General features: G+C 42.8%; 1 protein-coding gene across 3 annotated transcripts in view; it reads left to right on the plus strand.

The window, feature by feature from the left end:
- The window catches only part of efl1 (elongation factor like GTPase 1), a 144,621-nt gene that overhangs the window by 117,312 nt on the left and 13,772 nt on the right, over window positions 1-13,537 (plus strand). For all 3 annotated transcript variants that reach the window (XM_034184059.1, XM_034184065.1, XM_034184075.1), the window contains one exon: window positions 8,488-8,692. In XM_034184059.1, the coding sequence (XP_034039950.1) occupies window positions 8,488-8,692 (205 nt within the window). The remainder of the gene's footprint in view (window positions 1-8,487; window positions 8,693-13,537) is intronic.

Below are 13,537 nucleotides of genomic sequence, written 5' to 3' on the forward strand. Positions count from 1 at the left end.
GTGTTTTTGTTTCATTTTGAAAATCAGACATATATGAACATTGAAGCTGACTCAGAAGCTCCTTGAACTGACAGCTGGTCACATTTACCTCCGAAACAGTCGTCATGACCTTCCTGAACCACCTGGATCCAGACTCAGACAGATCCTTTCTCTTTTGACCACTGCAGTTAATCTTTTCTGCACATCAACTACGGCCAGGTCTCCATTTCTGGCATGGCTGGGGGGGGGGGCGCATCTTTCTGATGTATTCATAGATGCTCCTTGTCTCATCCTGCATTGTGGCTCTGACACTCACTAATCCTCGCCTCCTTCTTTGGGTTTCTGAGTCTCAGGGTGCTGGACTTTGGATGGAAACCTCCATGCATTGTGAGTTTTCATATCTTGACATCATCATCTGTCTCCTCCTGTGGCCAACTACTTATTGCAGCTGGGTATCTGATGACGGTTAGGGTGTATGTATTGAAGGCTCAGATTTTATTGTTGTGTGTGTGTGTGTGTGTGTGTGTGTGTGTGTGTGTGTGCGTGCGTGCGTGCGTGCGTGCGTGCGTGCGTGTATATATATAAATATATTAGGGCTAGACAACAATTAAAAGTTTTAATTACGATTAATCAAATGATTTCCATGATTAGTCATGATTATTTACATAGTTATACGCAAAATCTAACAATGAATTCAAGAGTAGCGTATGGCACAATTTTATTTGAAATGTTCTGCCATATGAACGAAAGTGCCATAACGTTCTCCAAACACTTTACATCACCCACACATAGGCCTGTTCACACTATTTCTGTCTTACATGCACTCAGCCAGGATAGTGAGAAATATGATGTAAAACATACTGGCAAGTCTCCAGTAGGGTTTCCAACCTCTGCAGTTTTTCCATTTCAGCTGTAGTTGGCATGACAATGTTGGTGTTTGTAGTGAGGACATCCCCCAGTGGCTGGTTGTTTCTGCAGATGCTTTTTATCATGTCCATACGTGTCCATTTAATACGTGCCGTCATTTGTTGCAATTCTCAGATTGTCTCTCAGACTGACATCCTCCACAACACTAATCGGCCTGCAGTCTGTATTAATCCATTTCATTATTGCATTTGCGAGCCTCTCTTGCTTTTGTTTATCTTTTGTTCTCCCACACGCTGCATCTAACGTAATCTATCGAAGCCTCACGCCGCTGTTTGTTTTATTGAATGATTTGCTGGCATCAGCTGTGTGTGCTGCATTTCGATGATATTTAAGACTCAAAGTACTCTCTTGATAAGAAAATGCAGCTTTGCAGTGGCTACAAATAACTTTCTGTCAACTACGCCGTCAGGAAGCACTTTAAATGAAAATGGCCATGTAAAAGTTCCGTACCCTTCTTCATGTTGGTTGGTTTATCCGCCAATTCTTTTCTTTTCCGGTGTCAGGGACTCATCACACCGGTTCCTGGGAGCGCGGCAGCAGTCAGCAACATACTTTTGCAAAATAAAAGCCTGTGAGCAACAGACTCTTACAATAATAAAATAAATTAAAACTGCGTTAACGTGTGATAAAATAATTGTTGCCGTTAATTAATTAACGCCAACAATTACAGCCCTAATATATATATGTATATATATGTGTGTGTGTGTATATATATATATATATATATATATATATATATATATATATATATATATATATATATATATATAATACACATATACACGAGGTCTATTAGAAAAGTATCTGACCTTATTATTTTTTTCAAAAACCATATGGATTTGAATCACGTGTGATTGCGTCAGCCAAGCTTGAACCTTCGTGCGCATGCGGGAGTTTTTTCACGCCTGTCGGTTGCGTCATTCGCCTGTGAGCAGGCTTTGAGTGAGGAGTGGTCCACCCCTCTCGTCGTTTTTTTCATTGTTTAGGAATGGCTCAGAGACTGCCGCTTTGCTTGATCAAAATTTTTTCAGAAACTGTGAAGGACATCAAAGTGGACACCATTCAAGAAATTCAGATGGTTTTTGGTGAAAATTTTATGGGCTTCAAAGAGATTACGGAGTGTTACTGTTGCTTTAAGGACGGCCCAGAGCGACTGGTGGTGCGCCGCGCTCCGAAGCCGCCATCGACAGGCTGAGCGACCATTTCATTTCTAAACGGATGGCTGTATGGATCCGTGACCATCGTGTGCGATTTCTCTGGTTGTCACAAGAGCTGGACATCAACCATTTTCTGGCAGATTTCACTTTTAACAAGAGATTTTGTCATCACGCGCGTCAAGATGGATTCGCTACTGGAACGAGACAAAACCACCTCCGTTTTGGTCTCACAGGACGGCTTTGAGATGGCGTTCAGACAGCTGTCGGTGGTTTTTCCATCGAGTGATTATCCGAGAAATTGTGGATGTGCCTGGACATGCCAGAACATGTCCTGTGAGGCTTCATCACGGCGTTGCTTTGCGCCATGCGGCACTGCCGTGACGCGCTGAATTCCTCCGCACGTCTGTCTCAATGTGGCGAAAAAGTGCTGATGTCCACGCCTTTTCACAATTCCTGTGCTAGCCAGATGACATCCCGGATAAAACACAGCGTCCAGTTTGGAAATGAATGGCACATTCCACTGTTACAGGAGTTTTTGTCATGGAAAGAGGAGCGGAGGCTTCGCGCATCGCGGCAGTGCCGCTCTGGGCTCTGGGCCATCCTTAAAGCGACAGTAACACTCCGTAATCTCTTTGAAGCTCATAAAATTTTCACCAAAAACCATCTGAATTTCTCGAATGGTGTCCACTTTGATGTCCCTCACAGTTTCTGAAAAAACTTTGGTCAAGCAAAGCGGCAGTCTCTGAGCCATTCCTAAACAATGAAAAAAACGACATGAGGGGTGGACCACTCCTCACTCAAAGCCTGCTCACAGGCGAATGACGCAACCGACAGGCGTGAAAAAACTCACGCATGCGCACGAAGGTTCAGGCTTGGCTGACTCAATCACACGTGATTCAAATCAATATGGTTTTTGGAAAAAAATAATGTCGGATACTTTTCTAACGACCTCGTATATATATATATATATATATATATATATATATATATATATATATATATATATATACGAGGTCGTTAGAAAAGTATCCGACCTTTTTATTTTTTCAAAAACCTGATGGATTTGAATCACGTGTGCTTGCATGAGCCAACCTTGAATGCCCAGCTCTTGCACCATTCGGAAGATTCAGACAGCTTTCGGTGGCTTTTCGTGTGACTGTCCGAGAAATTGTGGACGAGGTGGGCATGTCACAACATGTCCTGTGAGGCTTCAACACAAAGGCGCTTTTGCTGCGCCATCAGCTTTGTGCCGATGAATTTTGCTGCAACTCTTTTCATGGCAAAATCTTCTGTCACAGTGGAATGTGCCGAAAAAGTGCTGATGTCCACCTCTTCCGCAATTTCTCGGATAGTCACACGACGGTCCCACATCATCACAGCGTTCACTTTGGAATGATCCGGTCATTTCAGCATGTTGATGGCCACCCAGAGTGCGGTGCGCTCTCCACCCTTGTGCGGCCGTCTTTAAACCGGTTGTACCGCTCCTTAATCTGTGTGATGCCCATAGGATTGTCACTGAAAGCCATCTGAATAATCCGAATGGTTTCCACCTGGCTGTTGCCCAGTTTCTGGCAAAATTTGATGCAGTCACGCTTGCTCCAGTCGTTCCGCCATTTCCTTGCAAAGAAAAACGACGAGAGACTACACCCATCCTCGCACCAAGGCTGCTTACAAGCAAATGACGCAACCGACAGGTGTGAAAAAATTCACGCATGCGCACGAAGGTTCAAGGTTGGCTCATGCAAGCACACGTGATTAAAATCCATCAGGTTTTTGAAAAAAATAAAATGGTCGGATACTTTTCTAACAGACCTCATATATATATATATATATATATATATATATATATATATATGATGTCACAATACATGTATTTGTATTGAACAGTATACTACACTGGGATTCCGGGTAAAACCCTAAAAACATATGGCTGTGAGTATTATTTACCTTTTTTATGTTAAACCGACCTGTTATGGTCTTCTGAAACAGTTGTTAGATGTATTTTATAACTTAAAAACGGGACCAATGGTAACACGTTAGCATGTCTATGACATTTTTAATGTTAAGTTAGCATTAAGCAGTTGCAGCTGTCAAATGTATTACAGATTGTAATATTTTTTAAAAGTATTTTTGTTTATATATTATTAATAGCAAGCACAACAATAATAGTAATAAACTAATCTAATGATTATATACAATTTTAGAGAAAGAGACAAAAAGAACCTGAATAAAAACACAACAGAAAAAATATAAAATTCAACTAACAATGAACATACGAGGTCTGTCAATAAAGTATAGGTCCTTTTTATTTTTTTCAAAAACTATATGGATTTCATTCATATGTTTTTACGTCAGACATGCTTGAACCCTCGTGCGCATGCGTGAGTTTTTCCACGCCTGTCGGTGACGTCATTCGCCTGTGAGCACTCCTTGTGGGAGGAGTCGTCCAGCCCCTCGTCGGAATTCCTTTGTCTGAGAAGTTGCTGAGAGACTGGCGCTTTGTTTGATTAAAATTTTTTGTAGACCTGTGAGACACATCAAAGTGGACACGGTTCGAAAAATTAAGCTGGTTTTCGGTGAAAATTTTAACGGCTGATGAGAGATTTTGAGGTGATACTGTCGCTTTAAGGACTTCCCACGGAGCGAGACATCATGCAGCACTCCCAGGCGCTGTCGTCAGCCCGTTACAAGCTGAAAACCTCCACATTTCAGGCTCTGTTGATCCAGGACGTCGTGAGAGAACAGAGAAGTTTCAGAAGAAGTCGGTTTCAGCATTTTATCCGGATATTCCACTGTTAAAGATTTTTTTAATGAAAGACGTGCGGGCGGATTGCAGCGTCGGCTCGCAGCCGCCGCGACGCTCCGCCACAGGAAAAACACCTCCGTTGGAAGCCTTAAGGACAAGTTGGAACATGTCCAGCTGTTAAACAATTTCTCATATACTCACTCCACTGAAAGCCATCAAAGGCCGCCTGGATTTTACAAATGGTTATCAACACGGAGGTGTTTTTCCTGTACCGCCGCACCGCGCCAGCTGCGTCCCGATGCGCGGACCTGTCCGCACGTCTTTCATTAAAAAACTCTCCTTTAACAGTGGAATATCCGGATAAAATGCTGAAACCGACTTCTTCTGAAACTTCTCTGTTCTTTCACGACGTCCTGGATCAATAGAGCCTGAAATGTGGAGGTTTTCCGCTTGAAACAGGCTGACGACGGTGCCTGGGAGTGCTGCACGACGTCTCGCTCCGTGGGAAGTCCTTAAAGCGACAGTATCACCTCAAAATCTCTCATCAGCCGTTAAAATTTTCACCGAAAACCAGCTTAATTTTTCGAACCGTGTCCACTTCGATGTGTCTCACAGGTTTAGAAAAAATTTTGATCAAACAAAGCGCCAGTCTCTCAGCAACTTCTCAGACAAAGGAATTCCGACGAGGGGCTGGACGACTCCTCCCACAAGGAGTGCTCACAGGCGAATGACGTCACCGACAGGCGTGGAAAAACTCACGCATGCGCATGTAAGCATGTCTGACGTAAAAACATATGAATGAAATCCATATAGTTTTTGAAAAAAATAAAAAGGACCTATACTTTATTGACAGCCCTCGTACATAAATAAATAAATACATACATACGAGGTCTGTTAGAAAAGTATCCAACCTTTTTATTTTTTTCAAAAACCATATGGATTTGAATCACGTGTGATTGCATCAGACAAGCTTGAACCTTCGTGCGCATGCGTGAGTTTTTCACGCCTGTCGGTTGCGTCATTCGCCTGTGAGCAGGCTTTGTGTGAGCACTGGTCCACCCTCTTGTCGTTTTTTTATTGCGAATAAATGTCTGAACAATTTGGAGCAAAAAGGCAGAAGTCGTGGACATGAGCACTTTTTCGGCACATTCCACTGTTACAGGAGTTTTTTTCATGGAAAGAAAAGCGGAGGGACGCGCCACGGAGCCGTTCATTACGCGGCACAAAACCACCTCCGTGTTGGTCTCACAGGATGGCTTTCAGGTGGATTTCACATGGATTCCGGTTGCTTTTCAGTTCTGTGATTATCTAATTATGATTGTGCATGAGCTGAACATGCCCCAACATGTCCTGGAAGGCTTCATCACGGCGTTGCTTTGCTCCATGCGGTGGAGCCGCTCCTCTTTCCATGACAAAAACTCCTGTAACAGTGGAATGTGCCGTTCATTTCTAAACTGGACGCTGTCTTGATCCGGTATGTCGTTTGACTAGCACAGGAATTGTGAAAAGACGTGGACATCAGCACTTTTTCAGCACATTAAGACAGACGTGCGGAGGAGTTCCGCGCATCGCGGTGGAGCCGCATGGCGCAAAGCAACGCCGTGATGAAGCCTTCCAGGACATGTTGGGGCATGTCCAGCTCATGCACAATCACAATCAGATAATCACAAGACTGAAAAGCAACCAGAATCCATCTGAAATCCACCTGAAAGCCGTCCTGTGAGACCAACACGGAGGTGGTTTTGTGCTGCGTAATGAACGGCTCCGTGGCGCGTCCCTCCGCTTTTCTTTCCATGAAAAAAACTCCTGTAACAGTGGAATGTGCCGAAAAAGTGCTGATGTCCATGACTTCTGCCTTTTTGTGAAAGTCAGACGAGGTCCCGGATCAACAAAGCCTTCACGTTGGAAATGATCTGGTTGTTTCAGCGGGGTCTGAGCATGTCGATCGGCGCTGGGAGCGCGCCGCGCTCTCAGCAGTTGTGGGCCGTCCTTAAAGCGGCAGTAACACTCCTTAATCTGTATAATCCCCATAAAATCGTCCCTGAAAGCCATATTAATTTTCCGAATGGTGTCCACCTGGATGTCTCTCACAGTTTCTGGAAAAAATTGATGCAGCAAAGCTCCAAATTGTTCAGACATTTATTCGCAATAAAAAAACGACGAGAGGGGTGGACCAGTGCTCACACAAAGCCTGCTCACAGGCGAATGACGCAACCGACAGGCGTGAAAAAACTCACACATGCGCACAAAGGTTCAAGCTGGTCTGATGCAATCACACGTGATTCAAATCCATATGGTTTTTGAAAAAAATAAAAAGGTCGGATACTTTTCTAACAGACCTCGTATAGAAATAAATGTTTCCTGTGAACACCTAGTGACTCTTACACCTCCATTTCATCCCTGTCTTATTTAAGTTTAATGACAGTTTGTTTTGGTCAAACCATATTTTCAATGTGTTAATTTCTTCAGTGATTTTCTCCAGAACTATTTGCCAAGCTAGAAAACTGCTGCATCCTAGTAAGAGCAGAATACTACTGGAATGAATTTGAATAAGGAAAGTTCTTTTTTTTTCTCACCTAAATGGATGCTGCACTCACTCCAGTTTATCGTCTGGAATAGTCCCAGATTACATTTCAGAGCTTCTACATAGAATTCAAACATTTTCGTGCACGTGGTGTTGGGGGTTAATTTTGGGTTTCAGCTTTTTTTGTTTTTCACCACTTTCATCCCTGAATATGTGAAATCGCGAGTCACTTTTGTGCGGATTAAAGTTACTAACTGGGCCTCCTGTCCTCTTGTGAGAAAGAAACGAGAATCGTCCTCCGTTCTGTTCACACAGCTCCAAACGTTGCGCGGCTCTCTGCCGAGTCAAGTTAGAACGATAGAATCCAGTCGGAATTAATAACTTCAAAGCGAAACACCGTTTTGTTTATTTTTATTTATGTGCAGAGATCAAGGATACAGTGACCAATTTCATATTTGTTTACTTTAAGACTCAATGAAATACATAGAAAACCTGTAAAGCCTACTTTTAGTACAAAATTCTCAAGCGGATAAGGGAAACGATAAGGAATCGGATCGATAAGCAGAATCAATAATGGCATCGATATCGATAAAATCTTATCAATACCCATCCCTAGTCACATGCACAGGGAAAATTTCGGGTTCCCTTTGACCAACAGCAGCAGTGGAGAGTGAGAAGTGAATCACAGTGTGCTGACGTTGTTCCACACCTGTCAGGTATGTCATTGGAAGCACATCAAACGTGCTTATGCACATCTGCAGGCATCACCCGGATGTCGCAGTCACCATTCACTGAAGAAATCTAGCCTCATACATTTGCTTCTGTCTGTTATGTTGTTGTTGTTGTTGTTGCTTTTTTAACCCACTTTATCAAACTTGTACTGAACCTTTGTGTCTAAACACAAAGTGTGAACCGAACAAGGACTTCTGTCACTAGATGCTGGTGCTAAGATACTTCTATCACAGTCATAATGTCACGTTGGTTTTGTGGTGTGAATTTGTTTTCTTGACATGAAGTGTGATTGTGTGACGATTTAAAGAGTTGTGATCTCAGATCGACCAGACTCCTGACAGCCTGGTAAATGTGTGTTTTAATTCCATCAGCCATCAGCCCATTTCATTGATGAGTAGTTATTGTTTCTTCTTCATCTTTAGAGGTAACCAGTCTGCTGGAGAGGAGTTCTGACCTCATTCGGACTCTGGAGCAGGTGAATATGTCCCTGAGGGAAGGAAGGAGTGTGGAAGTGAATCCCTGGACATTGCAGGCCTTCGCTGGACTCAAGGCTCAGATGGAGAGTCTGCTCCAGGGGAGGAAGTGGAGGAATGCCGTGGACAGTATCTGGGCCTTTGGGCCGCGCAGGTCTGACACAACTGTCTTTATGTTCTTCCGGTAGTGATGGACAGGTTAACCAGCTTGCACTGAACAGAAGCATTTAAAAATCACCTGGTTTTTAAAGGCTGGTAGGGGAACCAAGCCTGGGAACTCCATGAAGCAAATCCCACATAGATACACCAAATCACAACATAAGGTACTACAAAGGAACATAATACAAACATGGTCTTTGGCTAGTCTGGGCCATGATCAGATGTTTAGTCATGAAATTGGAGAAGCACAACATGTTATATCAACAAGGACAAGCAAGCAAGGGATGACCCTGACCCGGTACCCTCTGTCTTGTAGACATGATGAAAACATAAAATTTTTCCTCCACAAAAAACACAGACAAACAAAACACAGAGGACCTACCACAAAGACGATGAAGAAACAGACCACAAACATGGACAGAGGACAAACCACAAGGAGGACTCACACAGAAGACACTGAATACAAAAGTGGCACGGACAGAAGACAACACAAACATAGACACAGAAACAGACGGGGGACGGACACCGAGAACACTAACACAGGACAAAGACATGAACGGAGGACACACCACAACATATACAGTGTTGGGTGGAAGTCGGAGACAGTACCTCTGGATTGGCAAACTGGGGTGGTGGTCCACATCTTTGAAAAAGGGGACTGGAGAGTGTGTTCCTGTTATACAGGAATCACTCAGCCTCCCTGGGAAAGCCTGTGCCAGGGTACTAGAGGGGAGACTTAGGCTGAATCTCAATTCTACCCCTCGGTCCTTCCCCTTACCTCTTCCCCTCCTTTTTGCGCAGGCACGAGAGACAGAGGGGTGTCTCAGTTCTGTTTTTGGAGCGAGGCGGAGGAGTAGGCGGAGGGCTACAAACCCCTCCAAACGAAATGAATCTGGATGCACACTCTGTTTAGAGGGGTAGGAGGAGCTTACCGCTGTCTCCAAAGAAACAAACATGGCGCCGAAACAGCCGCACAAATGTAAGCGGCTTTCATTACAAATTACGCTGTTTATAAAGTTCTAACTTGCCAAAAGTCTTTACAGGCAATTGCCTATGACAGCAACGTGTATGCTGCTGGATGCATGTTGCGTATATTGTCCTTCTGAAGAATATCGTAACTTCGCTCGTGTGCTGAGGCGTTATAACGCATATACACACGAACGCTACAATAAGACACTTTTATATCTCACAATGGAGAAAACCATGATAAAAGATAAGCACGTTAATTTGAATGTTCATAAATCTTTGGATAATATCAATCCCTGTTGTTGGATTTCAAGGTCTGTAACGTGTGTGTATTTTGTAAACAAACAGGGAGCCCTGAACACACTCGGCTCCTAATAAAATTTCAGGCAGAAAAAGTTTCAGCAATGGGACTAAGTTGGAAAATATATACACACACACATGTATAAGTGTAACACGTAACCTGATGTCCTAATAGACTGCTATTATTTTTGTCAAGGAAATTTCTAAAGGAAATAGGGCTGGCTGCAAAAAAATTGGAGAATTTGAAAAAGAAATATAAGGTTAACAGAACTAGATGCAGCCCAAAACATACATACAGGTGCTGGTCATATAATTAGAATATCATGAAAAAGTTGATTTATTTCAGTAATTCCATTCAAAAAGTGAAACTTGTATAATGTATACATTCATTCCACACAGACTGATATATTTCAAGTGTTTATTTTAATTACTAATTAATTAATTCATTAATGGCTAATCAATCAATTAATGATTAAGCAATTAACAATATTATTTATTACTATCCTTGATTATTAATTATTCTTAGAATGTTATTAACATGAATTAATTACTAATTAATTAATTATTAATGCTATTAATTATTATTATTATTATATTAGAAATTACTATTTAATTAAATTAATTATTAATACCACAACATTCTCCGACATGATTTATTATGCAGAAAGGCGAGAAAATAAAAAGAGCAAACAGGCTACTGCAACACGTTACACTTTGGTTGCCATGTTGACAAACAGTGAAGATGGCAGTTTGAGACAGGAAGTGATTCCACCACCCCCCCCCCCCCCCCGTAAGGCGGAGGGGTGTCTCAATTCATAGGGCTAGAGACATACCCCTTTGCCTTACCCCTTGTTTTAAAGGGGTAGGTGTAGTGGTAGGGCCAAGGGGAAGGGGTACAAAAGAGAATTGAGATTGGGCCTTATAGTCCATGAGTCAGTCATCAGTTTTGACCTAATCTGTACCACTTAAGGTGACAAAATGACACTTAGAATCCAGCCTCAGTGTACCATGGCCTACACAAAAATGTAGTACAGCCATGCCGGGATGGTAGCTCTAGCCAGGTATTGAAGCATTGAAGAATTATACAGAGGTCAAAATGTAAAAATGGTTCAGTCATGTTGAAAACTATACCACATTATTTGTCTGATCATGATGATTCCAAAAAGGTATAATTTGGACTATCTATGGCTGAATGTTCTGGAGTTATGGGGCTAAAAACAGAAAAAATGATGACAAAGGTCAAGTTGTTGTTGTTGTACATTTGGCTGCTCCCGTTTTTAGTTTGGGGTCACCACAGCGGATACAGCCCGATCCGCATTCGTATTTGGCACAAGTTTTACGCCGGATGGCCTTCCTGACGCATCTCCAGTGTAATGTGGAGAAACATACAGCCGCTGGTGTTCCAAAGAGGTCTACCATCCAAGTACTAACCACATACCACACTGCTTAGCTTCTGAGATCTGACGGGATCAGGCTGACACAGAGCAGGTTAAGTACAGGGATCAAAATTTAAAGTTGCTCCAATTTCAGTAAAAAAAATGATGCAGATTATATGAAATAAAATGATTAATTAATTGAATAGTTTTGATTGTGTTGAATGTTTGGGTTCCAAAATACAGGTCAAACAAGGTCGACGTCCATTGAATTCAATGGCAGGTGGTATATGTTACCCTGTAACATGAACTAAGCATGACACATGGTGCAAACTATTCCTTTTTAGAACTCTATTAACCCAAACAATAATTTGCGTAATTATGTACAGAAATTGGAGCAGTTTTAACTTTTGCCCCCTGTACAAACTGAAACTGACCTTTGTCACCATTTTTGCTGTTTTTAACCCCATAATTCCTGAACATTCAGTCATAGATAGTTTGAACTGTACCTTTTTGGAATCGTTATGATCAGACAAATAATGTGGTGTAGTTTTGCTGGTTATTGGTTATTGGTAGTCTGGGAGCAGGCACCGTCTCTATGGGGATGGGGTAATGAGGGGATGGCAGGGGGAGAGAAGCTGCAGAGAGGTGTGTAAGACTACAACTCTGCTTCCTGGTCCCAACCCTGGATAGTCACGGTTTGGAGGATTTAAGAAAATTGGCCAGATTTCTAGAAATGAGAGCTGCTCCATCCAAAATGGGATGGATGCCGTCTCTCCTAACAAGACCAGGTTTTCCCCAGAAGCTTTTCCAATTATCTATGAAGCCCACCTCATTTTTTGGACACCACTCAGACAGCCAGCAATTCAAGGAGAACATGCGGCTAAACATGTCACTCCCGGTCCGATTGGGGAGGGGCCCAGAGAAAACTACAGAGTCCGACATTGTTTTTGCAAAGTTACACACCGATTTAATGTTAATTTTAGTGACCTCCGATTGGCGTAACCGGGTGTCATTACTGCCGACGTGAATTACAATCTTACCAAATTTACGCTTAGCCTTAGCCAGCAGTTTCAAATTTCCTTCAATGTCGCCTGCTCTGGCCCCCGGAAGACAATTGACTATGGTTGCTGGTGTCGCTAACTTCACATTTCTCAAAACAGAGTCGCCAATAACCAGAGTTTGTTCCTCGGCGGGTGTGTCGAGTGGGGAAAAACGGTTAGAGATGTGAACGGGTTGGCGGTGTACACGGGGCTTCTGTTTAGGGCTACGCTTCCTCCTCACAGTCACCCAGTCGGCCTGCTTTCCCGGCTGCTCAGGATCTGCCAGGGGGGAACTAACGGCGGCTAAGCTACCTTGGTCCGCACCGGTGTACGACCGGGTCCCTTGAGGTGTCTGGTGGGGGGTGCTATGGGAGTGTGGGGTACCAGAACTGCTGCAGTGCGTGATCCAGTCTCTATATGACCAAAGTAGGGGTTGTATTTGCTTTATCAACTTTACATCAGACCTGTCCACAGTTGGTTACTGATCCTGTTCGTGATGTTCATGGACAGAATTTCAAGGCACAGTCAGGGATTGGAGGGTGTCTAATCTGGTGACCTCAGGGTTTAATCCCCGCTTTTTGCAAATTATGTGATTTTTTTTTTTGGCTTCATTATGCAACATCTTGTTGCATAAATGCTATTTGCTATGCAAACACTATAATTGCCCACATCTCTCTCTTATTTTTACCCAGCACCTTAAAGCAACCTTTCCAATTTTGTTATACTTGTATGTCTCTGTTCCATACAATGACAAATAAAAGCATTTTGTTCTATTTTATATAATGACTGAATCGATCCTTGTCATTTGATTGGTAGTTTGTATGTCATGTGACGTGGATTATTTGTACCATTTGCCATTGTGTTCCATTTACCATGCAATTGTAGTGGTTTTTAGCATGCAATTTTGGTACTATGCCATTCGTGCTCTTGCACACTGTGACCACCGCACACTCACACTAGTGACTACAACACTTAGTAGCTTATTGACGCTGCTCATTCTTTTAACGTAAAAGAAAAAACAACTGCACTAGGCCGTAAACTGTCTGGAGGCATTTGCAATTTTCGCCGGGACGTCCTCTAGATAAGTAGAACCGCTGTGGGATGAGGAACTCAACAAATTTCTGTCAGGAATTTTCACTGAACTGAGATAAGCAGATA

The sequence above is a fragment of the Thalassophryne amazonica genome, chromosome 2 (assembly GCF_902500255.1).
Source record: "Thalassophryne amazonica chromosome 2, fThaAma1.1, whole genome shotgun sequence".
Taxonomy (NCBI): Eukaryota; Metazoa; Chordata; class Actinopteri; order Batrachoidiformes; family Batrachoididae; genus Thalassophryne; species Thalassophryne amazonica.